At 46.6% G+C, this 27,229-nt stretch overlaps 1 protein-coding gene across 4 annotated transcripts; it reads right to left on the minus strand.

Annotated features, from left to right (window-relative positions):
• On the minus strand, nucleotides 1-25,692 carry MKRN1 (makorin ring finger protein 1). Of its 4 annotated transcripts, none has more exons than XM_019031596.3 (8): nucleotides 25,274-25,692; nucleotides 17,241-17,369; nucleotides 5,414-5,643; nucleotides 4,715-4,941; nucleotides 2,370-2,584; nucleotides 1,513-1,623; nucleotides 818-956; nucleotides 1-451 (listed from the first exon to the last, which is right to left on the minus strand). In XM_019031596.3, exons 1-8 carry the CDS (start codon nucleotides 25,456-25,458, stop codon nucleotides 239-241), a joined length of 1,449 nt encoding a protein of 482 aa, XP_018887141.2. In that variant the 5' UTR covers nucleotides 25,459-25,692; the 3' UTR covers nucleotides 1-238. The 4 variants fall into 4 exon arrangements, with proteins under 4 accessions (XP_018887141.2, XP_018887143.1, XP_018887142.1 ...); XM_019031598.4 differs by lacking the exon at nucleotides 25,274-25,692 and adding an exon at nucleotides 24,951-25,112; XM_019031597.3 differs by lacking the exon at nucleotides 25,274-25,692 and adding an exon at nucleotides 24,714-24,941.
• Between the last annotated feature and the right edge of the window lie 1,537 nt (nucleotides 25,693-27,229).

Raw genomic sequence — 27,229 nt, forward strand, 5'->3', positions numbered from 1 at the left:
TTCGTGTTACAAAAAACTAACTTTAAGATTTATTTTTGTAACTTTTTTCAACAGGGAAAACAACACACTCCTCAGGGAAAGGTGAGGGGTTGAGAAGACAGGCCCTGGGTAAAAATTCTTAGGACAGCACCTGGAGTTGAGAGGCCTGCCTAGGAGAGAACACAGGCACTGCCACACCACCACAGGGGACAGCTGCTGTCTGAGGTCAGCAGACCAGTTCACACGCCACGCAAGGTTGCTATAGATCCAAGTCATAAAAATCTTCCAGCTCATCATGAAACAAGTCCCACTCATCTTCAGAGTCTGTTAGTTCGTCGTCCCCACCTGTAGCCAAAAGCATAAGCAACATCTCGCCCAGCTCAAAGGTGACAACCTCTTCTTCGTCGTTGTCAAAGGGGTTGCTGTTCTCTCTTTCCTCAATGAGTTCCCAGAAGTGGTTCCTTCGTTGGGCCTGTAAAAAACAAGGCCATGATAGGGATGGCACTGTCGAGCAGTATCTTCTATTCCTGTTGTTTATAAGGCAAAACGTCCAGCACACCAGAGGGCATGACGAACCAGACTTCTTAGTTAGGGTTTCCATTTACCACTTCCTCCCCTCTGGTTACTTCATGGAAATTGTTTAGGCTAGAGCTTTAACACACTTTTTTTTTTCCTTTCCTATCCCTCCCAGTTTTCTGAGGTTTGTTTCCTCCTTTAATACTCTACACTTTCTCTCCCAGACCTGAGCGTTAACCTTCTCCTTCCCCTACCCCAATATGTGCAGGACTCAACTGATACCTTGGAATTTCCCCTCCTTTAAAAAAACAGTGAGAGTTACCCGGTATCTGCTTGATGTTCCCACTTTCTGTCTCTGTGGCTCCTCTCTACGGCCATCAGGGTACGCATGCTTGTAAAAACAGTTCCCTCCAAATGGGCAGCTCCCACGTCCTTCATCAAAATACCTGCACGCCTTGTTGCTGGAAAGGAAAATATCGCAACCCTTATTCACAGTGGATTTCAGGTCTGTATTTGACTATCATCCGGGGTTTCTTTAAACAGGTAGGGATAGAACCAGTATGTCAGCTTACAGCCCTCCCCAAGATGTGTTCTTATAAACATGTGTGTGCCAATGCAAGAAACACTAACTAGAAACCGGTAACTCTGTTCAAGTCTATGCTGGTTAATAGCTCTAGTACAAGCAGATGCCATAGAGAGAAAATCTTCTAGAAAGCCAACACACGAGAACATAGGACAGCTATGACACGGATTCAGAATAAGGTAGAACCCCACTCATGGGGCCTTACTTGTCAACAGTAGAGACCTCTTTATAACACAGTCCCTTGGCATGGACCCCAAGGACTGTGTTATAGCAAGATATATACTGGATGTTATCGGGGTGACAAAATAAACTGTTCTGGGAAGTCAAAGAAGGGTAGGAAGGAGGTAGGAGTGTATAATGCAGCACCATTCTTTTCAAAGTGAACCCAAGCTCTGTTGGGCTCTTCGCTTGAGAAAAGGCTGCAGTGCTCATACCTCATTGCCTCCTTGTATTTCAGAATGAGTTTCTGCTTCTCTTCTTTCTCCTCCACCCAGTACTCACTTGGAATGACAAAGTTAGATGTGATCCGGCATTCTGGGCAGGACCTGGGAAACAATGAACAGGCTGCAATGCAAATTCCCCTTTTACAGGCCCACTCTTCAAGGACACACCCTGGTGTGTCGCCTCCAGACTTAAAGACTTAACTGAAAGGCACGTGGGCATTTCCTGAAAGGGTTCCACATACTGTCACACAACTGACCATTTCTTTCAAGCAAGACAACCTCCTTTATAAATCCAACTCAAGGGCTAGCCAGTTCTTTTTTTTTTGAAAAATATAACTTAGGTAAAAAACAAAAACAAAAGAAGACATTTCACACAGACTCCTTTTTCTTTCGTTTAAATAAATTTATTTCTTGTAGCTTTGCTCTGTTTAGATTATGTGGTTTTTGTTCAGTTATGAGAACAATCTTTAAAGGATGGTGGATTGTTGGCTAGCTTAATGAATGGAATAGGAAAGTGGAAATGTAAAACGTCAGGAAACATACATTCAGAGCTAGATCAGTTTGTTCACTGAGCCTAAACTGGCTAATAATCCATTAAACACAATCTCCTCAGAAAAAGCACGAAGATTCTAACTGATACACAGGGTTTCCTCATTCAAATAAAAGTAGATAGACCAACTAACCTAGAAGCTAGCTGAAATACAAAGAAGAAATCCCCATTAGAATATCCCAGTTTCAAGATAAAATGCATGCATTTAAATGCGGTCCATCTGGTTGAAAGTTGGCACAAGTTACTAAATTCTTCCCCAAAAGAGAAAGCACAAATGAAGACTGGGGAGGAGTCTCACTTTATGATCTTGCTCTCAAATTGCTTAGCACTCCTCCACTTGCGAATGCACTTGAGACAGTAGGTGTGGTTGCAGTTGGAGAGGATCCCGAAGCGGCGCTCACTGGGGTTGGCTTTCTCATAGACCACCTCCATGCAGATCCCACACACCATGTCCTTGCTGCGCTGCACGGCAAATGAGAGCTCCATGTCCTTCTCATGGGCCTCAATGCACGACTAGAGAAGGTGGAGAGAGAACAAGTGGAATCGAGTCATTGAACCCTGAAAAACTTGAGCAACAGTTAATGATTCACAGTCAAAGAATCAAACAGTCAACTGAAAAAACAATGTTCCCAAGCTGACACGAAAATTAGCTTTGCTGACAAGTAAACACAGGTGTGGTGTTTTTTTTGTTTGTTTGTTTGTTTTTGCGGTGGTACTTAACAATACTAGAAAATCAAACTATGAGGACTCAACTTCGGGAACTGAAAAATTACCCAATTTTCTCTACCCCAAACCTGGAGCTCAACTACATTAAAGACGGTTTTCCATACTATTTGTTATTTCTGGTTTCTACATGAGGTTAAGACCCTAGTTAAAACCTGTCGGAAAATAAGGGTGACAGGCACGTAAACTCTCTTACGCCTTTAAAGAAAAACAACTTCATCGAGATTTTTCAACTACTCAGCTTGATAGACTGATGCACACTTAGGTTAGGTTAGATTAGCCCACTTTGGGGCTATTATAAATAATGCTGCCAAGAACATTCATGTACCAATTTTTGTGTGGACATCATATTTTAACTTATAAAAAACATGATTATAGGAAACATAAAAATGCAGAAAACTCCCAGCACTTTGGAAGGCCAAGGTTGGGTGGATCACATGAGGCCTGGAGTTCGGAGACCAGCCTGGTCAACATGGCGAAACCCCATCTCTACTAAACATACGCAACTGAGGCAGGCGTGGTGGTGCATGCCTGTAGTCCCAGCTATTCGGGAGGCTGCAGTGAGCCGAGACTGCACTGCTACACTCCAGCCTGGGCGACAAAGCAAGACTCTGTCTCAAAAAAAATAAAAAATAAAAAAAATAACACTGCAGAAGAGCAATGTCATCCATAATCTCACATCACCACTAAACATGTCTTTTCCTAAACCTTTAAAAGAAAAAACATATATACATATATTCAGAGGTAGGTTCTACTATCTCAATATATAGATATAACGTATAGAGATTTATCCTGCCTAAATTCACAAAAGTATGCTGAAGATAGGGATCAAATTATGTCTACCTTGTAACATGCCTCACCCCCTAAAACCACATTTAAAAAGATGGAAATTTAAAAGAGATGGAAATGATTAGAAGCAAACTTTGCTCCAATAAAGTTAAAGTTTCTAATACAATGTCTTCTGAACCTACCCTGGCTCCCATACACTGCTGCTGGAAATGTAAAATCCTGCAGCCACTGTGGAAAAGTATGGCAGTTCATCAAAACGTAAAGCAGAGTTCCTATGTAACCCAGCAATTCCACTCCTAGGTAACTGAAAACATATCTTCACAGAAAAACCTATATACAAATGTTCCTAGCAGCCTTATTCATAATAGCCAAAAACTGGAAATGATCTAAGTGTCCATCAACTCATGAATGGAAAAACAAATGTGGTCTAGCCATACAAAGACAATAATTCAGCCATCAAAACTAAGAACGGCTACACGCAACCACACAGAGAACCTTGAAAACACTGTTAAGTGAAAGAAGTCAGTCACAAAGGACCACATTACAGGATTCCATTTACAAGAAATGTCCACAATAGGCCAATCCAGAGACAAAGCAGATTCGTTATTGCCAGGAGCTGGAGGAAGGGTGGAATAAAGAGTGACTGCTAATGGGTGTAGGATGATCAAATTATCCTAAAATTAGTAAAATGGTAATGGTTGCACATCTCTGTAAATATACTAAAAACCAATGAAATGTGCATTTTCAAAAGATTAAACATATTCAATGTGAATCTCAGAAACATTATTTTTTAAAAGAGGGAAAAAATGTTAGAAGTCTATAGTCTGAGTTTCTGGAAGTAGGACTTCTTTTTTTCTTTTGCCTCAACCTCCTGGGCTTGAGCGATCCTCTTGCCTCAGCCTAACAAGTAGCTGGGACTACAGACACATGCCTCCATGCCCAGTTAATTTTGTTCACTGGAAATATGACTTCTTGATAAAGCATCCAAGAAGCCCAAGAAAGGAAAACTTCCCTACTCACTGATAACCATTCAATTCATCAAATGTTTCTCTGAAATAAACCCACAATGTGGTGAAAAGGCAAATAATGATTCTCACATCTAATAACACACACATCTCCCTAAAGACTTACTTTGATATGCTGCGATCTCTGGGCAGCATCCATTGGATGCAGGACCTGCAGCCCACACATGTCACAAGAATCTCCGTGGAGATACACACAGTTCTCCCCGTATCGGCACTCTCCCACTGCAGCATAGGGGCACAGCTGCTTCTTTGTCTCCACGGCGGTTTGCTCTTTCTCTGATTCTTCCTTGGTCACTGAGCCCTGCAGGGGTGCTTCAGTGCAGGAAGGCGCAGCTGAAAATGTGTAAGAGGGTGGTAAAGGTCCAAATAGATAAGGCATGAACTATAAGAGAACTGAGAATCTAACCGCAAAAAATGAAAATAAAACTGCAATGAAATACCAAAACAGTCTACTGAACTAACTTCTTCACTTGAAAGAAAGGAATTTTTTCTACCGCTGTTATTTCCAAGATTAGACTTGTAAAAAAAAAAATTGCTTCTTTATCTATGTCTTGGGTAACTGAAATTTAATTTCAAAAAGTACTCGAAAGGATTCAGTTTTTCAAAACATTCTGAATTCATTTCACTGGGATTCAAAATTTCCTTCACTCTATCTGTAAATCTTAGGTAATCCAAATTAAAGTACTGTACTAAGATTAAACTAAAAAAGGAATAGAAGCAGAAAGGGGAAAGTTGTCAAAACTAAGCGAATGGATGAACTGCTATCCAGCCCTCTAACTCTTATTTTCTTCTTCAGAATACTTACTACGGCCACAGTAGGGTTGCCCAGGAACAAACTCAATAGCATTCACCCAGTCCTCTGAACCTGCTCCTACAGTTGCAAAGTTTGAATTTCTTGACTCAGCTTCGCCTGTATTCATTTCAACAAGTGGTCCAACTATCGATGAGAGACTTGAGGAAGCAGCAAGGGATGACTTTGTAGTTAGCTCTGTAGCAGTTGCTTCTTCCTGTTTCAATGGCTTGCTATGTTCATATCTAAGAAAAAATTCAAAAGTAAGCAGTCGGCCGGTCGTGGTGGCTCAAGCCTGTAATCCCAGCAGTTTGGGAAGCTGAGGTGGGTGGATCACCAGAGAGGTTGGGAGTTCGAGACCAGCCTGGCCAATGTGGTGAAAACCCGTCACTACCAAAAACGCAAAAATTAGCTGGGCATGGTGGCGCACCTGTAATCCCAACTACTCGGGAGGCTGAGGTAGGAGAATCACTTGAACCCAGGAGACAGAGGTTGTGGTGAGCCGAGATCATGCCACTGTACTCCAGCCTGGGCGACAGAGTGAGACTCCATCTCAAAAAAAAAAAAAAAAAAAAAGTAAGCACTCACTGCCTAACTTCATATATACCTTTTCCTTTTCTTTTTTTTTTTTTGAGATGGAGTCTTGCTCTGTCATCCAGGCTGGAGTGCAGTGGCGTGATCTCAGCTCACTGCAAACTCTGCCTCCTGGGTTCATGTGATTCTCCTGCCTCAGCCTCCCAAGTAGCTGAGATTACAGGCGCCAGCCACCAAGGCTGGCTAAGTTTTGTATCTTTAGTGGAGATGCCATTTGGCCAGGCTGATCTCGAACTCCTGACCTCAGATGATCCACCCACCTCAGCCTCCCAAAGTGCTGGGGTTACAGGTGTGAGCCACCACGTCCGGCCATATATTCCTAATACATTCCTTGGATTCTCTTTGAGCATCAATGTGCCTGTATTTGTGAGTGCAGAGAGAAGCCTATGATTCTGCATATTTAGTTATACCATGTGTGATGCCGAGACTGCTGGTCCAGAGACCATACTTTTGAGTAGGAAGGCAACAGACTGGGGGTCACCAAACTTTAAAGCATCAAATACAGAAATATTTTAGGTTTTGTAGGTCATACAATCAACATCACAACTACAAGTATTCAACTCTGAAACTGCAGTGCAAAAGCAGGTGTAGGCACTATTTAAAGGAATGTGTAACTGTTCCGATCAAACTTGATTTATGAAAACAGCCTTTGGCCAGATTTGGCCTGTAGGCCCATACCCCTGGCTATATACCACTTATTACTTCAAATTCCACTCTAATTAGGAGTTTCAGATAGTTGACAGTCTATAGTTCCCATGGTAACTCTGCCAGAAACCCTGCAGGCAAAACTGACTGATTTCAAAGCAAGGCTGACACAAAGTCAACAAGCAGACATGTGGAACATTTTACCAACACATCAAATAAAATGCTGTCACTATTAAAAGGTAGAGACAATATTTATACAATACACAATATGTACATTCTTTTTCTAAGAAAATCCATCCATTCACTATTTCCCCTTCCAAATTTTCCCCCTATGCATTCTCTCCTTTTCATCTGTAAACATTAAACCACCACCATCTCCAAACACGTGGGGAAAAAACATCTATTTCCTTCAAGAACCATCTTTCTGGCCTGGTGCGGTGGCTCACACCTGTCATCCCAACACTTTGGAAGTCCAAGGAGGCCAGATCACTTAAGGCCAGGAGTGTAAGACCAGCCTGGCGAAACCTGGTCTCTACTAAAAATAAAAAATTATCCGGGCATGGTGGCGCACACCTGTAATACCAGCTACTCAGGAGAGGCTGAGGCATGACAATTGTTTAAACATGGAAGGTGGAGGGTGCAGTGAGCCAAGATCAGGCCACTGCATTCCAGCCTGGGCAACAGAGTGAGACTCTGTTTCAAAAAATAAAAAAAGAAAAAGCAAAGCATAGCAAGCATCTTTCTGCCTGAGAAAATTCTCACAGTTCCTGCTGGACGTGGTGGCTCAGGCCTGTAATCCCAGCACTTTGGGAGGCTGAGGCGGGTGGATCACCTGAGGTTGGGAGTTCGAGACCAGCCTGACCACCACGGAGAAACCCCGTCTCTACTAAAAATACAAAATTAGCCAGGTATGGTGGCGCATGCTTGTAATCCCAGCTACTTGGGAGGCAGAGGCAGGAGAATCACTTGAACCTGGGAGGCGGAGGTTGCAGTGAGCCTAGATGGTGCCACTGCACTCCAGCCTGGGCAACAAGAGCAAAACTCCATCTCAAAAGAAAAGAAAAGACAATTATCACAATTCTTTTAGCATTTTACACTAAGAAATTGACTGATTTTCAGAGACTCACTCTATCTCCTAGGCTGGAGTGCAGTAGTGTGACCTCAGCTCACTGCAGCCTCGACCTCCTGGGCTCAAGCAATCCCTCTGCCTTAGCCTCCTGAGTAGCTGGGACGACAGGTGTGTGCCACAATGCTGGTCTAACTTTTTTTATTTTTTTGTAGAGACAAGGTTTCCCTATGTTGTCCAGGCTGGTCTCCAACTCCTGGGCTCAAACAAGCCTCCTGCCTTAGCCTCCCAAAGTGATAGGCATGAGCCACCGTGCTCAGCACACCGAGTTTTATTTAGATGCTATGTATTAATTATGTATGTAGTAAATTTAACTGTGCTACATAATTTATAGTTTGTTATCAAGTGGTTCTTATAATGAAACATTACTAACTTTGGGTCATCTGTGTTATAGGTGCCTATGTTTATACCCAAAAATAAAGTAAAATCTAACTAAAGGCTCTACTCCAGCTTATGGCAAACATTTTACTGAGCTGGTCTTTAATCATTGTTATTATTACCTCAAACATTCATATTCTAGCACTCTGGGAGGCTGAGGTGGGTGGATTGCCTGAGCTCAGGGGTTAGAGACAAGCCTGGGCAACATGGCAAAACTCCGTCTCTATTAAAAATAAAAAAATTAGGCAGGGCGCAGTGGCTCACGCCTGTAATCCCAGCATTTTGGGAGGCTGAGGTGGGTGGATCACGAGGTCAGGAGATCGAGACCATCCTGGCTAACACAGTGAAACCCCGTCTCTACTAAAAAATACAAAAAATTAGCCGGGTGTGGTGGTGTGCGTCTGTAATCCCACCTACTTGGGAGGCTGAGGCACAAGAATCACTTGAACCCAGGAGGCGGATGTTGCGGTGAGCCAAGAACGCACTACTGCACTCCACTCTGGGTGACAGAGCTAGACTCCAACTCAGAACCAATAAAGACTATGCGCGGTGGCTCATGCCTGTAATCCCAGCACTCTGGGAGGCCAAGGCAGGTGGATCACTTGAGGTCAGGAGTTCGAGACCAGCCTGGCCAACATGGTGAAACCACCATCTCCAAAGACATTCATATTCCTCCTCTTAAGCCTTAGGTAAACTACCTCGCCTTGCAGCAAAAGTAAGCTGAGTATCCTGCTATCATCCACAAAAACCCAATGCATTGTTCTATAGAGTGGAATCCTATAAGCTGAAGGATAAGGGGAAGAAACTATCATGAATATGCTCTTTCACTTTCACTCATGAACTGTGGGGAAGTATTCTATCATTTTAGAGATGACCTCACTGTCCTACTAAGTGATGGGGTTCTAGGTCTAATGGGACTCTAAAGCTGCTCTATACAGTACAGCCAACCACTGCCCACATCTAACTCTTCAGATTTACATACAATTTTAAACTCAGTTCTTCAGTCCTTCCTCTAGCTATACCTGCAAGTGTTCAAAAGCTACATGGAGCTAGAAGCTACCGTTAGATAGCAACATGAAGAACATTTCCAGTACTGCACGAAGTTCTACTGGATGGCAGTATTCTGAAATGTTAGAGCAGCAAGTATCCTTAGAAATCCAGCCCAGGCTGGACGTGGTGGCTCACGCCTGTAATCCCAGCACTTTGGGAGGCCAAGGTGGGCGGATCACAAGGTCAGGAGATCGAGACCATCCTGGCTAACACGGTGAAACCCCGTCTCTACTAAAAATACAAAAAATTAGCCGGACGTGGTGGCGGGCGCCTCTAGTCCCAGCTACTCGGGAGGCTGAGGGAGGAGAATGGCATGAACCTGGGAGGCGGAGCTTCCAGTGAGAGAGCTGAGATCGCACCACTGCACTCCAGCCTGGGCGACAGAGCAAGACTCCATCTCAAAAAAAAAAAAAAAAAAGAAGAAATCCAGCCCAAAGCCTCACTTTTCATTTTACTTTTGTTTTGTTTTTTGAGACAGTCTCACTCTGTCACCTGCCTAGAGTGCAGTGGTGCAATCTCAGCTCACTGGCTTCAAGTGATTCTCCTGCCTCAGCCTCCCAAGTAGCTGGGATTGCAGATGCAGCACCACCAAGCCCAGCTAATTTTTGTATTTTTAGTAGAGACGGGGTTTCACCATGTTGGCCAGGCTAGTCTTTGAACTCCTAACCTCAAGCAATTCACTGGCCTCAGCCTCCCAAAGTGCTGGGATTATAGGCGTGAGCCACCGCGCCCAGGCCCAAAGCCTTACTTTTCAGATTAAGTAACTCCCTTGGAGCCAAGCTTCATGGCTCCAGCCTATAATTCCAGCTAGTTGGGAGGCTGAGGTGGGAGGATTACTTGAGCCCAGGAATTTGAGGCTACAGTGAGTCATGATCACACCACTGCACTCCAGCCTGGATGACAGAGCAAGACTATCCTGTCCCTTAAAAAACAAAACAAGCCAGGCACGGTGGCTCACACCTGTAATCCCAGCACTTTGGGAGGCCAAGGTGGGCGATCACCTGAGGTCAGGAGTTCCAGACCAGCCTGATCAACATGGAGAAACCCCGTGTCTACTAAAAATGCAAAAGAATTAGCTGGGCATGGTGGTGCATGCCTGTAATCTCAGCTACTCGGGAGGCTGAGGCAGAAGAATCGCTTGAACCTGGGAGGCGGAGGTTGCAGTGAGTCAAGATCGTGCCATTGCACTCCATCCTGGGCAACAAGAGTGAAACTTGGACTCAAAAAAACAAACAAACAAAACAAAACTCCCTGGTTTAAAAGATAATTTCCAAAAAAAAAAAAAAATTAGTTATTTTTACAAGCTTTATATTTTTTGTTTTCTTTGAGACAGGGTCTCACTCTGTCTCCCAGACTGGAGAGCAGTGGCACAATCACAATTCACGGCACCCTTAACCTCCCTGGGCTCAGGTGATCCTCCCACCTCAGTCTCCCCAGTAGCTGGGACTACAGGTACACACCACCACACCCAGCTAATTTTTATTTTGTAGGTACGTAGTTTTGCCATGTTGCCTAAGTTGGTCTCCTGGGCTCAAGCGATCTTCCCCGCCCAGCCTAGTACAAATGTCTAAGGAAGTTTAATCAATTTTTCTGTCTCTGTAAGAGAAGATAACCCTTTCCCTGGTTGGTTTACAACTCCCACCCCATTGCTTCTGTGGCCTTTAGTATTTTAAAGTATTGGATTCTTCAGTTGGTCCAAAAGTCAAAACTCCAAACAAGAAGTCAACCAAACCAGGCCAGGCACGGTAGTTCACACCTGTAATCCCCAGCACTTTGGGAGGCCGAGGCAGGTGGATTACTTGAGGGCAGGAGTTCAAGACCAGCCTGGCTGACATGGTGAAACCCTGTCTCTACTAAAAATAACAAAATTTAGCCAGGCATGGTGGCACATGCCTGCAATCCCACCTACTCGGGAGGCTGAGGTGGGAGGTGGAGGTTGTGACATTGAGCCACTGCACTCTAGTCTGGGCGACAGAGCACGACTCCGTCTAAAAAAAAAGAAAGAATTCAACCAAGCCAATATTGCCCCTTTCCCCAGAGGGTGTCCAGAAACAAAGACTGGGAGTTCTAATGGCATTCTGGGAAAATACTAGATATCTGCAATATGCAAAACAGTCCCGAGCAATAAAGAACTGGCCTCACTAAACAAAAGCACCACCATTACGAAACACTGATGCAGAAAATCCTCTCAACTGTTGGGGCTATGATGCTATCCTTCATTATCAATGATCTACTCCCTCTGTGAAGAGGGAAATCCCTGGGCTTTGAGCAAGTTACATAAAGAGATCCCAACACTAAGAGTAAGAGGTAGGTGGCTGGGTGTGGTGGCTCACGCCTCTAATCCCAGCCCTTTGGGAGGCCGAGGTGGGCGGATCAGGAGGTCAGAAGATCGAGACCATCCTGGCCAACATGGTGAAACCCCGTCTTTACTAAAACACAAAAAAATTAGCTGGGCATGGTGGTGCACGCCTGTAGTCCCAGCTACTCAGGAGGCTGAGGCACCAGAATCGCTTGAAACCAGGAGGCGGACATTGCATTGAGCTGAGATCACGCCACTGCACTCCAGCCTGGTGACAGAGCGAGACTCCGTCTCAAAAAAAACAAAAAAAGATAAGAAGTAGGTTGAAGTTCCTAGATATCATTCTAACAGGAAAACAAGCAGTCATAGAGCAAGCCTCTCTTTAAGATTCTTTCTTTAGCTAGTCCACAATCAACCTTTTAATAATCACCTATATCAGCCTGTACTCAACAATTATCACCAAACTTTCAAGTAGACTACTATAGTTTCTCTACTTCCTTTCACTTTATGCTAAGAGATCTAAACCCAGCTCAATTCTGGCTCATCCTCTAAAGAGTTCTAGAAAAGAGGCAGCTACATCCTTAATTAAAAGGAAAATTAAGAGGCCAGGCCCAGTAGACTCACACCTATGATCCCAGCATCTTGGGAGGCAAAGGTGGGAGCATCAGTTGAGGCTGGGAGTTTGAGACCAACCTCGGTGAGATAGGGAGACCCCGTCTCTACAAACAGAATAAAAAAACTTAGCTGGAGGTGGTGGTTGCAGTGAGTCGTGTTCACACCACTGCACTCTAACCTGGGCAAGAGGGCAAGACCAGATCTCAAAACAAAGAAAGAAACAAACAAAAAACCAATTAAGGTTCCTTTCAACTTTTTCTTTTTTTTTTTTTGAGACAGAGTTTCGCTCTTGTTGCCCAGGCTGGACTGCAATGGTAAGATCTTGGCTCACCACAACATCCACCTCCTGGGTTCAAGTGATTCTCCTGCCTCAGCTTCCAGAGTAGCTAGGATTACAGGCATGCGCCACCATGCTTGGGTAATTTTGTATTTTTGGTAGAGACGGGGTTTTCCACAGGTCAGGCTGATATCAAACTCCCGACCTCAGGTGATCCTCCTGTCTCAGCCTCCCAAAGTGCTGGGATTACAGGCATGAGCCACCATGCCCAGCCGCCCCCTCCCCCACTTTCTTTTAAGACGAAGTCTCACTCTTTGCCCAGGCTGGAGTACAGTGGCACAATCAAGGTTCACTGCAAACTCCACCTTCCCAGGTTCAAGTGATTCTCCCACCTCAGCCTCCCAAGTAGCTGGGATTACTGACACGTGCCACCATGCCCAGCTAATTTTTGTATTTTCAGTAGAGACGAGGTTTAACCATGTTGGCCAGGCTGGTCTTGAAATCCTGACCTCAAGTGATCCGCCCACCTCAGCCTCCCAAAAGCGCGGGGATGACAGGTGTGAGCCACTGTGCCCAGTCCCTTTCAACTTTGAGCCATTTGCATCTGCCTCAACGTCAGAGGCTCACCAAAATAGGGAACCTACCTAATTTCCTCTGGTCTCAAACCATTTGGGGCGGGCAAAGTTGCCTGAAAAATAAGATGGTTAATACGCAGAGCCCAGGCAGCGGGCTGTGGCTCACGCCTGTAATCCCAGCACTCTGGGAGGCTGAGGCGGGCGGATCACCTGAGGCCAGGAGTTCAAGACCAGCCTGACCAACATGGAGAAACCCCGCCTCTACTAAAAATACAAAATTAGCTGGGCATGGTGGCACATGCCTGTAATCCCAGCTACTTGGGAGGCTGAGGCAGGAGAATCACTTGAACCCGGGAGGTGGAGGTTGCGGTGAGCCGAGATCATGCCATTGCACTCCAGCCTGGGCAACAAGAGCGAAATTCTGTCTCAAAAAAAAATGCAGAGGCTTAGCACAGATTTCTTCAATTTAACCTTCATTTTTTTCATTCACTCCATCTACACAGTCCATTCAGATGAGCACTTCTTCTGAAATAAGGACCAACTGCTAATTATCTATAGCTTTCTGATTCTATCTCACAGTCTATTCTCATCCCTCTGCTTGGGAGGTTGGATTCTTCACTCTCATCAATATTCAACTCCTCCTGCCCCAATCACAGTTGGCAGTAACTCTCAAAAGACTAGAACCCAGTTCAAGGAACACAGCTCCCTTACAATTAGCCTCAATACCTGCAGAGACTATACCACTACAAAGATTCGTCCATTCATCATTGTAGCGTGAAGTTCTCATGACTCTGCCTTTTATATTGGGACTGCAAAAGACATGCCTGGTGGAGAGGCCAGGTGCGGTGGCTCACGCCTGTAATCCCAGCACTTTGGGAGGCCGAGGCAGGTGGATCACCTGAGGTCAGGAGTTTGAGACCAGACTGGCCAACATGGTGAAACCCTAACTCTACTAAAAATGCAAAAATTAGCTGGGCGTGGTGGCACATGCCTGTAATCCCAGCTACTCCGGAGGTTGAGGCAGGAGAATTGCTCGAACCAGGGAGTCGGAGGTTGCAGTGAGTTGAGATCATGCCACAGCACTCCAACCTGGCGACAGACTCAGACTCTGTCTCACAAAAAAAAAAAAAAAAAGACATGCCTGGTGGAGAGTTTGAGAATAATGTCATTGTGTCATTTTCCCCCTTTTTCAGCAATAATGCAATGACAAATTAGCAGAGGGCAAAATGAGTAACAACTAAACAAAGTTTCTATGAGATCAACTTCTGAACTTCTACACAGTCATTTGAAAAAGATCTTCTCTTTCCCCTCATCCTTACTGGACTCTTAATAAACAGATGTGGGATGACTTAACATTAATATCCCACACCATCAATAATGTCAGGTTCTGAACTCTATTTGAACCCAGTGGCTCACACTACATTTTCTGATAATGACATTAAAATTGACTATGACTATGACACAGTGGCTCACGCCTGTCATCTCAGCACTTTGGGAGGCTGAGGCTGGCGGCTCACGAGGTCAGGAGATCAAGACCATCCTGGCTAACACAGTGAAACCCCGTCTATACTAAAAATACAAAAAATTAGCCAGGCGTGGTGGCGGGTGCCTGTAGTCCCAGCTACTCAGGAGGCTGAGGCAGGAGAATGGCGTGAACCCGGGAGGCGGAGCTTGCAGTGAGCTGAGATCCCACCACTGCACTCCAGCCTGGGTGACAGCGAGACTCCGTCTCAAAAAACAAAAAAAAAATTGACTATGACACTATCAAAAGTCTTACCGAGGGTAGTGGTTTAAAGTACATCCAAAACTCTTTGACATGCCTTCCTTCAAAAGGTAGAGCCCAATCCTCTCCCTTTACATGTGGGCTGGACTTAGTAACTTAGTCCAGAATCAGTGGAAATAACAGTATATGACTTCTGACACTAGGTCATAAAAGGCATTGTGGCTTTTCCTTGTCTCCTCTGTTAAATTGTTTGCTCTGGGGAAAGCTAGCTGCCAAGCTGCAACGACACTAAAGTATCCCTATGAAAAGGCCCATGTGGGCCAGGCGGGGTGGCTCACGCCTGTAATCCCAGCGCTTTGGGAGGCAAAGGCAGGTGGACTGCCTGAGCTCAGGAGTTTGAGACCAGCCTGGCCAACATAGTGAAACCCCGTCTCTACTAAAAATACAAAAGTTAGTGGGGTGTGGGCCGGGCGCAGTGGCTCATGCCTACAATCCCAGCACTTTGGGGGGCTGGTGTGTGCTGGTCAGGAGATCAAGACCATCCTTTCAACAAGGTGAAACCCCATCTCTACTAAAAATACAAAAATTAGCTGGGCGTGGCGGTGCATGCCTGTAATCCCAGCTACTCGGGAGGCTGAGGCAGGAGAATCGCTTGAACCTGGGAGGTGGAGGTTGCAGTGAGCTGAGGCTGCGCCACTGACCTCCAGCCTGGCGACAGAGCTAGGCTCTGTCTCAAAAAAAAAAAAAAAAAAAATTAGCCAGGTGTGGTGGTGCATGCTTGTAATCCTAGCTACTCTGGAGGCCAAGGCAGGAGAATCTCTTGAACGTGGGAGGCAGATGTTGCAGTGAGCTGAGATCATGCCATTGCACTCCAGCCTGGGTGACGAGCAAAACTCCGTCTCGAAAAAAAAAAAGGCCACGTGGTGAGAAACCAAAGTCTCCTGCCAACAGTCATGAGAGTAAGACCTCTTAAAAACAATACTGGGCCAGGCACCTGGCTCACGGCTGTAATCTCAGCACTTTGGGAAGCCGAACCAAGTGGATCACCTGAGGTCAGGAGTTCGAGACCAGCCTGGCCAACATGGTGAAACTCCGCCTCTACTAAAAATACAAAAATTAGCTAGGTGTGGTGGCGGGCGCCTGTAATCCCAGCTACTCCGGAAGATGAGGCAGGAGAATCGCTTGAACCCAGGAGGCGGAGGTTGCAGTGAGCCGAAATCGCACCACTGCACTCCAGCCTGGGCGACAAGAGCAAGACTCCATCTTAAACAAAACAAACAAAAAAACCCAAACAAACAAAAAACAATCCTGGCTGGGCACTGTGTCTCACACCTGTAATCCCAGCACTCTGGGAGGCCGAGGTGGGCAGATCACTTGAGGTCAGGAGTTCGAGACTAGCCTGGCCAACATGATGAAACCCTGTCTCTGCCAAAAATATAAAAAATTAGCCGGGCATAGTGGCACGCAGATGTAATCCCATCTACTTGGGAAACTGAGGCAGGAGAATTGCTTGAATCTGGGAGGCAGAGGTTGCAGTGAGCCGAGATCTTGCCACTGCACTCCAGCCTGGGCAACAGAGGGATGAGACTCGGTCTCACACACGCAAAAAAATATCCTGGAGTCCCCATCAAGTCTTCAGATGACTTGCTAAAATTTTGACTGCCATCTCATAAGAGTCTCTGAGATAGAACCATCCAGCTAAGGCATTCACAGAATCCGGATCCCCAGAAACTGAGATAATAAATGTTCACTGTTTTAACCTACTAAATTTGGGGATGGGCCAGTTTCTGGGGCTCATGCTTGTAATCCCAATACTTTTCAGAGGCCAAGGCAGGAAGACTGCTTGAGCCCAGGAATCTGAGACCAGCCTACGCAACATATTAAGACCCCCATCTCTACAAAAAACTAAATAAATGAGGTGGTGCATCCCTGTGGTCCCAGCTACTTGGGAGGCTGAGGTGAGAGGATCATTTCAGCCTGGTAAGTTGAGGCTGCAGTGAGAAGTGACCACACCACTGCACTCCAGCCTGGGCAACACAGTAAGACCCTGTCTCAAAAAAATAAATAAAAAATAAATTTGAGGGTTACTTGTTTAACATCCACAGATAATACACCTAGTCATTTCTGAACTAGGAGGATAGAAAAGCCCTACCCAATTTTTTTTTAAGGTGGAGTCTCGCTCTGTTGCCCAGGCTGGAGTGCAGTGGCGGGCTCTTGGCTCAGTGCAACGTCCACCTCCCGGGTTCATGCAATTCTCCTGCTTCAGCCTCCGAAGTAGCTGGGATTACAGACGCACATCACCATGCCCAGCTAATTTTTCTATATTTTGTAGACATGAGGTCTCACTAGGTTACCCAGGCTGGTCTCAAACTTCCAAGCTCAAGCAATCCTCCTACCTCAGCATCCCAAAGTGCTGGGATTATAGGCATGAGCCACTGCCCAGCCAAGAGTCATTTTCAAAGCATTATTTTTAATCAGTGACATATAAAGCTATCAGAAGTGTGTCTTTTACATTTTTCCTCCAACCCACCCCTGAACAAATTTATAAACAAATTCTTACCTGCAGCGGTCTCCATAAATACAGTACCCTCGCTGAAAATACTTGCACACTACACTATATGGACTGTCAGAGAGGTCATGCGAGTAGCGACAGTTGTCTCCTTCCTTACAAACCCCATGCATAAAATACCTGTGAGACAAAAGACCACAAAACTAGATTAAAACCAATCCTTGAAAATATTAAAACTAATTAGTATTCATGACTAATATATTCAACCAGTAAATACACAAACATACGAAATAAACACAAAGCAAGGGCCAGGCATGGTGGCTCATGCCTGTAATCCCAGTACCTTTGGGAGGCTGAGGTGAGTGGCTCACCTGAGGTCAGGGGTCTAAGACCAGCGGTTCGAGACCAGCCTGGGCAACATGGTGAAACCCCGTCTCTACTAAAAATACAAAAATTGGCTGGTGTGGTGGCACACGTGTTAATCCCAGCTACTCAGGAGGCTGAGGCAGGAGAATTGCTTACACCTGGGAGGCTGAGGTTTCAATGAGCCGAGATCGCGCCATTGCACTCCAGCCTGGGAGACAGAGCAAGACGCCATTTCAAAAATAAAAATAAAAAGAAGGTGATAAGAAAACAGGAGTAGAGCAAGTGTATTAGTCCGTTTTTGCATTGTGTTTTTGCATTGTAGCTGGGACTACAGGCGCCGCCACCATGCCCGGCTAATTTTTTGTATTTTTAGTAGAGACGTGGCTTCACCGTGTTAGCCAGGATGGTCTCGATCTCCTGACCTTGTGATCCGCCCACCTCGGCCTCCCAAAGTGCTGAGATTACAAGCGTGAGCCACCGCGCCTGGCCCTTGTTTTTGCACTGTTACAACGAACTATTTTGACATTCCAGCCTGGGTGATGGAGCACGACTGTGACTCTGTCTCAAAAAAATGTAATAATAATAAGCCTTAGATTATGAAAACAGTGTAACTTACATAACAAAAAGAAAAAAAAGGGCCAGGCGTGGTGGCCCACGCCTGTAATCCCAGCACTTTGGGAGGCCGAAGCCGGATGGATCACGAGGTCAGGAGATCAAGACCATCCTGGCTAATATGGTGAAACCCCATCTCTACTAAAAGTACAAAAAATTAGGCGGGCGTGCCCCGTCCGGGAGGTGAGGGGCGCCTCTGCCCGGCCGCCCCTACTGGGAAGTGAGGAGCCCCTCAGCCCGGCCAGCCGCCCCGTCTGGGAGGGAGGTGGGGGGTCAGCCCCCCGCCTGGCCAGCCGCCCCGTCCGGGAGGGAGGTGGGGGGGGTCAGCCCCCCGCCGGCCAGCCGCCCCGTCCGGGAGGGAGGTGGGGGTTCAGCCCCCCACCTGGCCAGCCGCCCCATCCCGGAGGTGAGGGGCGCCTCTGCCCGGCCGCCCCTACTGGGAAGTGAGGAGCCCCTCTGCCCGGCCACCACCCCGTCTGGGAGGTGTACCCAAAAGCTCATTGAGAACGGGCCATGATGACAATGGCGGTTTTGTGGAATGGAAAGGGGGGAAAGGTGGGGAAAAGATTGAGAAATCGGATGGTTGCCGTGTCTGTGTAGAAAGAGGTAGACATGGGAGACTTTTCATTTTGTTCTAAATTCTTCTGCCTTGGGATCCTGTTGATCTGTGACCCTACCCCCAACCCTGTGCTCTCTGAAACATGTGCTGTATCCACTCAGGGTTGAATGGATTAAGGGCGGTGCAAGATGTGCTTTGTTAAACAGATGCTTGAAGGCAACATGCTCGTTAAGAGCCATCACCACTCCCTAATCTCAAGTACCCAGGGACACAAACACTGCGGAAGGCCGCAGGGTCCTCTGCCTAGGAAAACCAGAGAACTTTGTTCACTTGTTTATCTGCTGACCTTCCCTCCATTATTGTCCTGTAACCCTGCCAAATCCCCCTCTGAAACACCCAAGAATGATCAATAAAAAATAAAAAATAAAAAAAAAATTAGGCGGGCGTGGTGGCAGGCACCTGTAATCCCCACTACTCGGGAGGCTGAGGCAGGGATTGCAGTGAGCCGAGATCGCGCCACTGAGCCACTGCACTCCAGCCTGGACAACAGAGAGACTCCATCTCAAAAAAAAAAAAAGAAAAAGAAAAAGAAAAAAAGATATAGTCTACGTCAAAGAATTTCTCCTCCAAACAAAAACCAATGAATATTAAGTATATGTCTTGTTTTTAAATTATACCACCAAAAAAAAAAAAAAAAAAAATCATCCAGATTCACCCCAAGTTGAGTTTGCCTTCGGTGAAAACCTGGGCCATATATTATTTCTAAAGTTCCTTCCACTGTGCAGACTCTGTCTCCATGAGACACTGTGCAGTAATAAAGACAAAATTTACTAGAATCCCCCTACTGCTGTGCCTCTTAGAAACCTAATAGTGGCCCCCAACATAGAGAACAAGAAACTGCCAAGTTACCCTGTAAGGGTACAAGAGAGCCAAACAGCACCCTCAGACCATCTCTAGGCATCTTAACAACCTCTTTAGGAATTTCTATAAATTATAGAATAGATAAGGCATTTAATCAATTCATCTGCAGTGACACTTCTTACTTTGATATTTAACTTTTAATGAGTGAGTATACCGTTTATCAAACTAGATTATAAAAATTCCTGATGGGTAAAGGACTGGTTTATTCCCCTTTTTATCTCCAACTATCTGTGCACATAATATATACTTGTTAGAAAAAGGTAGAAAGCCGGGTTCGGTGGCTCATGCCTGTAATCTCAGCACTTTGGGAGGCCAAGGCGGGTGGATTACCTGAGGTTGGGAGTTTGAGACCAGCCTGACCAACATGGTGAAAACGGTACCTACTAAAAATACAAAATTAGCCGAGTGTGGTGGTACAAGCCTGTAATCCCAGCTACTCTGGAGGCTGAGAGAGGAAAATCGCTGGAACCCAGGAGACGGCGATTGCACCAAGCCAAGATTGTATCACTGCACTCTAGCCTGGGCAACAACAGCGAAACTCCGTCTCAAAAAAAAAAAAAGAAAAGAAAGAAAGAAAGAATAAAAGACTGTAGGGTGGGCCCGGTGGCTCACACTTACAATCCCAGAACTTTGAGAGGCAGAGGCAGGTGGATCACCTGAGGTCAGGTGTTCAAAACCAGCATGGCCAACATGGTGAAACCCCCTATCTACTAAAAATACAAAAATTAGGCCAGGTGCAGTGGCTCACACCTGTAATCCCAGCACTTTGGGAGGCTGAGGCAGGTGGATCATGAGGTCAGGAGATCAAGACCATCCTGGCTAACACGGTGAAACCCTGTTTCTACTAAAAATACAAAAAAACAAACAATTAGCCAGGCATGGTGGCACACACCTGTAGTCCCAGCTACTTGGGAGGCTGAGGCAGAATTGCTTGAACTCGCAGTGGGTGGGGGGCCCAGAGGTTGCAGTGAACCAGGATCACGCCACTGAGACTCCGTCTCAAAAATAAATAAATAAATAAAAGGCTGTAGAAGACAGCTAGATGTGATGGTGAATCATGGTAGCGATAGCAAATTAATTTTTCTTTCCCAGTTGCATAACCTTTTTAATACCATTTAATATTTATTACTTATTTCCTCTCACAACCACTATGTAGTTTCCAAGTAATAAATTTCACTATGGACGTCACAGCACTCAGATAAAGAATTTCTGAAGGATTTCCTTCTTTCTTTTTTTTTTTTGAGACTAAGTCTCACTCTGTCACCCAGGCTGGAGTGCAGTGGTGCAATCTTGGCTCACTGCAACCTCTGCCTCTTGGGATCAAGCGATTCTCCCACCTCAGCCTTCAGAGTGGCTGGGATTACAGGTGCCCGCCACCACGCCCAGCTAATTTTTGTATTTTTAGTAGAGAACGGGTTTCGTCATGTTGGCCAGGCTGGTCTCGAACTCCTGACCTCAAGTGATCCACCTGCCTTGGCCTCCCAAAGTGCTAGAATTATAGGCGTGAGCCACCACGCCCAGCTGATCTTTAAGTTACATTAACCACATTTTTAAAAACTTTTGAGGCCAAGTACGGGGGCTCATGCCTGTAATCCCAGGACTTCGGGAGACCAAGGTGGGTGGATCACCTGAGGTCAGGAGTTCAAGACCAGCCTGGGCAACATGGTGAAACCCCATCTCTACTAAACGTACAAATAATTAGCCGAGTATGATGGCACATGCCTGTAATCCCAGCTCCTCGAAGGCTGAGGCACCAGAATTGCTTGAACCCAGGAGGCAGAGGTTGTAGTGAGCCGAGATCGTGCCACTGCACTCCAGCTTGGGCGACATAGACTCGTCTCAGAAAACAAACAAAACACAACTTTCAAGGCCAAGCATGGTGGCTCACACCTGTAATCCCAGCACTTTAGGAGGCCGAGGCGGGTGACACACTTGAGCTTAGGAGTTCAAGACCAGCCTAGGCAACAGGGTGAAACCCTGTCTCTATCAAAAATGCAAAAAAAAATTAGCCTGGGGTGGTGGCAAGTGCCTGTAATTCCAGCTACTGGGGAGGTTCAAGCAGGAGGATTGCTTGAGCCTGGGAGGTGGGGGCTGCAATGAGCCAAGACACTGCCACTGCATTCCAGCCTAGGGGACAGAGTAAGACCCTATCTCAAAAAATAAAAATAAATACAAATAAAAATCAAGAAAAGAGTTTTTTGAAAAATTAAAAATTAAACGCTTGTTTTTTGTGTATTATTTCAACTACCAGAACACTTATCTACCATTATAGAAGCACTCTAATAAAGAGGGGTCTAAATTCAAATTACAACTTCTCTTTAAGTATTAACTGTTCTAACCTCACACACTCAAGGTAGCTCAAGGTAGCAGATGCAATGAGCATTTGTTTCTTAGTATTCCTCTAATAAAAGATATGAAAAACAGCCTGGTGGTGGCAGCATAACACAGTTTCTGAGGAAAGGTATAAAACACAATGAAAACCCCAGGAGAAACATTAGAAAAAATGTAACCAGTAGGAAAATACAGGTGATTCCGAGCAATTAAAAACATTCTAATCAAAACTTCTAAGTGAAGAAAATAGCTTTAGTCAAATTCCTAGATACAGGAGTGATGTGCTATAGGGAAAAATGAGCACAAACACTAAAACACACCTCTACCTGATTCTTTAGGTGATGTTTACCTAGCAAACATATTGAAAATGTTTATTTATAATACAGTACATACATCTGCACTCTCTTGAACACCTAATATTGTGTCTCCCATTGCTGGCGTGCAATGTTTACTTACTGAATGATTGAATAAAGTAGTTCCAGAAAAAATATACATGTGGCTGGGCGTAATCCCACCTACTCAGGAGGCTGAGGCAGGAGAATCGCTTGAACCCGGGAGGCAGAGGTTGCAGTGAGCTGAGATCTTGCCACTGCACTCCAGCCTGGGCGACAGAGCGACATTCCATCTCAAAAAAAAAAAAAGAAAGAAAGATACACATGTGTTCTGTTAAGTACTTTGTCTTTGGTAATTTACAAGTTTTTTTTTTTTTTAAATGAAAGCAGAGGAATCTTACAAAGTTCCTGTTAAAGTGGGTAATTCTAGGTATATGACTTTATCAACATCACTCAAGCATTTACTGAGTATAGTAACTGAGTATCCTGTTCATGATACTGCAAGTGAGGAAAGAAACTGAGGAACTGAGGAAAGAAAGCCCTGCAGATAAAATAGGGCCCTACTCTTCTCAGAGAGCTTAAAGTGAACGATAAAGATCATAGAACGGGTGCGGTGGCTCACGCCTCTAATCCCAGCACTTTGGGAGGCCGAGGCCAGATCACCTGAGGTCGGGAGTTCAAGACCAGCCTGACCAACACGGAGAAAGCCCGTCTCTACTAAAAATACAAAATTAGCCAGGTGGGCATGGTGGTGCACGCCTGTAATCCCAGCTACTAAGGCATCTGTAATGCCAGAGACTGAGGCAGGAGAATCAATTAAACCTGGGAGGCGGGGGTTGTGGTAAGTAGAGATCACACCATTGCACTCCAACCTGGGAAACAAGAGGGAAACTCTGTCTCAAAAAAAAAAAAAAAAAAGATGATAGTTGACATTCCTCTATCTAAAGGAGAAAAGAGTTTTAAGTAAGAGATCATGTTGGTACCTAGAACAACCGAAAACAATGTCAAACACTAAAACCCCAGACCTATCAAGGAATCTGCACAACAATAAAAAACTGTCTCAAGCAAAAGCTATACAAAAAAACCCCCAAAACTAGTAAATCTAAGCTGTTTCTTTTCTTTTTCTTTTCTTTTTTTTTTCTTCTGACAGAGTTTCACTTTCGCCCAGGCTGGAGTGAAGTGGTGTGATATTGGCTCACCGCAACCTCTGTCTCCTGGGTTCAAGCAACTCCCTGCCTCAGCCTCCGGATGAGCTGAGATTACAAGCGCCTGTCACCACGCCCGGCTAATGTTTTTTGTATTTTTAGTAGAGACGGGGTTTCACCATCTTGGTCAGGCTGGTCTTGAGCTCCTGACCTCGTGATCCACCTGCCTTGGCCTCCCAAAGTGCTGGGATTACAGGTGTGAGCCACTGTGCCCGGCCTAATTTTTGTATTCGTAGTAGAGACAGGGTTTCACCATTTTGGCCAGGCTGGTCTCGAACTCCTTACCTCAGGCGATCCGCCCGCCTCAGCCTCCCAAAATGCTGGGATTACATGCGTGAGCCACCACGCCGGCCTAGCCACCCCGACAGGCCGGTTTCAATTTTTTAAAAGATGTAACTAGCACATATAGATCAACTGTAGCATTGTACAAGGGAAACAGATATTCAAATAATTTGCTCCATGAGTAGAAACTTTAAAATCATCATTCCTGGCAATATTCCACTTTTACAATCCACCGATGAATAAGACAAGTGACCTGAAATTGCGTTTATGCTTTCTACATCCCATTATGTAAAATAATTAAGCTTATCCTTCACACCTTAAATGTATCATATCAAAGGCTGAGAGACCTTCGAAGGTCGCCAGGATAAATGTATCACATCAAAGACTGGGAAGGTTTCACATTTCACCCTTAATACTACAAGTTCTAATTAGGAATCATTTTTACATACTTGCATATAAATTATACCACCCAGGTGAAAACCGGCATTTCAGTTGATTTATTCAACTGATAGAAAAAGAAAAGCTTACAGTCGCTACTGATCACTATTTAAAAACCGGAAAATAAAAAACGTACAATTAAATGCCCTCTTCTGCGTAGAGCTAGGTAGTTTTTTACAACCATACACATCCATACAACCGCCATCCCTTAATTTTTCTAATATTTTCGTCTCGCATATATCAAACCAAAACCAAACCTCTCTCTCTTCCGGGAGCGAAAAGCCCTTTCACTCCCTTCGGAAGATGCGTAAATTTCAAAAGAGGAACATAGCGCTGGGGGAGGGTAATAATCTGCAGCTCAAAAAAACCGCGGGTGGAGAAGACGACCCCGGCCCCCGAACGCCTGCTTCTAAGACAAAGCTCAGCACCGCCAACCTCGACAAACATACAAAGAAGAAATACAAAAGCTTCTTCTCACAGTTGGGCGGAGGATGGGGGGCGGAGGGACGGAGGGACGTGAAAAGACGTTACAAACGGATGGCACGGAGAGAGGAGAGGGCCGGGAGCCAGGCAAGCTCGCTGGGGCCCTCGGCGGGGTGTCTAGGCCCGGAGAGGATCGCTGGGAGACCGGCCTGAAGTGACCACCTCCCGAGCCCCGGGAGCCGGAGGCAGCGGCGGGGGCATCCTTCCAGCGGCAGGGGAGGAGCCAGCCCACCTCTCCCCGATGCGCTCGCAGCCAGCTCAGGCAGCGCTCAGGGAAGTGTAAGCGGCGGTGCAGCCCCGGGGCTCCGCAGCAATCGCGCACCGCCAGGCCTCCGCGGACAGCGCTGAGGGCTCCGCGGCCCAGCGGGGGTTGACGCAGTGACTGGGGGAACGCGGCGGCAGCGGGGGCCGCGAGGGCTGCAGAGATCGAGACAACGCCGGTCCCCGCCCTCCCGCGCCTCTAGCCGCAGGCCGGCCGCCCTCCTCCCTCCCGCGCCGCAGGCTTGGCCCGCGGCCCCCTCCCCGCGCCCGGCGCTCCGCCGTGCAACGTCCTACCTGCAGGTGACCTGTTTAGTCCAGCCGCCGCCGCTGCCGTCGCTGCCGCCGCCCCCTCCGCCCGCCCCCAGGGACGGGGCGGTGACTGTGGGGATCGGGGTGGGGGAGGCTGCTGCCGCCGTCGCCGCTGCCGCTCCTGCTCCTGATGTTGTGGCTGTTGTTCCGGGAGCTGCAGCCTCCGCCATTACTGTTTATCCCACACAGCAAAGGCCCCGGAACTTCCGGGATCACATAGTTCCGGTCCGGCTGCGGGGAGAGGACGGCGAGGCCAGGCGAGGGGAGGGGAAGGACACTGAGGCACCCGTTCGGTCCCCGCCTGCTACGCGTCGCGTATCTGAGCGCTCTCGCCACTTCAACTGCGGGCCCAGAGTGTGCGCGCCCGCGGCCCGCCCACGGCGCCGCTCATTGGTGGAGGGGACGTCTCCTCCGGAAAGGGGCGGGGCAAACGGCTCTATACAGGTGTGTCCTAGGCTCGAAACCCCGGCGACGAAAGTCCATAGTTAGCGGCTTTCTTCCTAACAGAGGCTGATATAGTGGAGCTGGGGCTGGGGACTAGGGACTTGAAGTCGGAAGACCTGGGTTTGAATCTGCACTTTCCCATTTCTCTAGTAATATTTGAGCTAGGTAGTTGTTCTATCTGAGCCTCCGTTTCAGCCTCTCTCGAATAAGGATGACAGCAGACCCACATATGGTTGCTGTGAGGATTATATGATGTCCTTAGAAATCACTGAGCTTGGCCGGGCGCGGTGGCTCACGCCTGTAATCCCAGCACGTTGGGAGGCAGAGGCGGGCGGATCATGAGGTCAGGAGATCGAGACCATCCTGGCTAACACAGTGAAACCCCGCCTCTACTAAAAATACAAAAAATTAGCCGGGCGTGGTGGCGGGCGCCTGTAGTCCCAGCTACTCGGGAGGCTGAGGCAGGAGAATGGCGTGAACCCGGGAGGCGGAGCTTGCAGTGAGCCGAGATCCCGCCGACAGAGCGAGACTCCGTCTCAAAAAAAAAAAAAAAAAAAAAAGAAATCACTGAGCTTAGTGCCTGGTACATGGTAAACACTTAATAAAGGTTATCTCATTCCTGGTATCAGAGATGTGATCTTGGCCAAGTATTTTGGCTGAGCAATGCTCTAGAGGGCTGGTCCCCTTATCTCCAGGCTTCCCTTTCTAAGCCATGTGTCTTCTAGCAAATTATCCTACCTCTTGGTGCTCCTGCTTTCTCCTCTGTAAAAACGACAATAATAATAATAATAGGCCAGGCGCGGTGGCTCACGCCTGTAATCCCAGCACTTTGGGAGGCTGAGGTAGGCGAATCACCTGAGGTCATGAGTTCGAGATCAGCCTGGCCAACGTGGTGAAACCCCGTCTTTACTAAAAATACAAAAATTAGCCGGGTGTAGTGGCTAGTCCCAGTTACTGAGGAGGCTGAGGCAGGAGAATTCCTTGAACCCGGGAGGCGGAGGTTGCAGTGAGCCGAGATCGCGCCACTGCAGTCCAGCTTGGGCGACAGAATGAAACTCTGTCTCAAAATAATAATAATAGTAATAGATAATAGTACCTACTCCAGAGATGGCTGTGAAAGTTAAATGAGAATCTGTTTAAAAACCTTTGCACTGGCCGGGCGCGGTGGCTCACGCCTGTAATCCCAGCACTTTGGGAGGCCGACGGGGGCGGATCACCAGGTCAGGAGATTGAGACCATCCTGGCTAAGACGGTGAAACCCCGTCTCTACTAAAAAATACAAAAAAATTAGCCGGTCGTGATGGCGGGCGCCTGTAGTCCCAGCTACTCCGAGGCTGAGGCAGGAGAATGGCGTGAACCCGGGAGGCGAAGCTTGCAGTGAGCCGAGATCGCGCCACCGCACTCTAGCCACTGCACTCCAGCCTGGGCGACAAAGCTAGACTCCATCTCAAAAAAAAACAAACAAACAAACAAAAAAAAACCCCTTTGCATCGTGCT

This window comes from Gorilla gorilla, chromosome 6, assembly GCF_029281585.2.
Source record: "Gorilla gorilla gorilla isolate KB3781 chromosome 6, NHGRI_mGorGor1-v2.1_pri, whole genome shotgun sequence".
NCBI classification, from domain to species: domain Eukaryota; kingdom Metazoa; phylum Chordata; class Mammalia; order Primates; family Hominidae; genus Gorilla; species Gorilla gorilla.

Excerpts from the sequence above, each read along its gene's own strand:
- MKRN1 (XM_019031596.3), bottom strand. The coding sequence starts at position 25,458 with ATGGCGGAGGCTGCAGCTCCCGGAACAACAGCCACAACATCAGGAGCA. Across the intron at positions 17,370-25,273 it reads ACTAAACAGGTCACCTGCAG|GTATTTTATGCATGGGGTTT; the intron begins GTAGGACGTTGC and ends TTTGTCTCACAG. Across the intron at positions 5,644-17,240 it reads ATTTATGGAGACCGCTGCAG|ATATGAACATAGCAAGCCAT; the intron begins GTAAGAATTTGT and ends ATTTTTTCTTAG.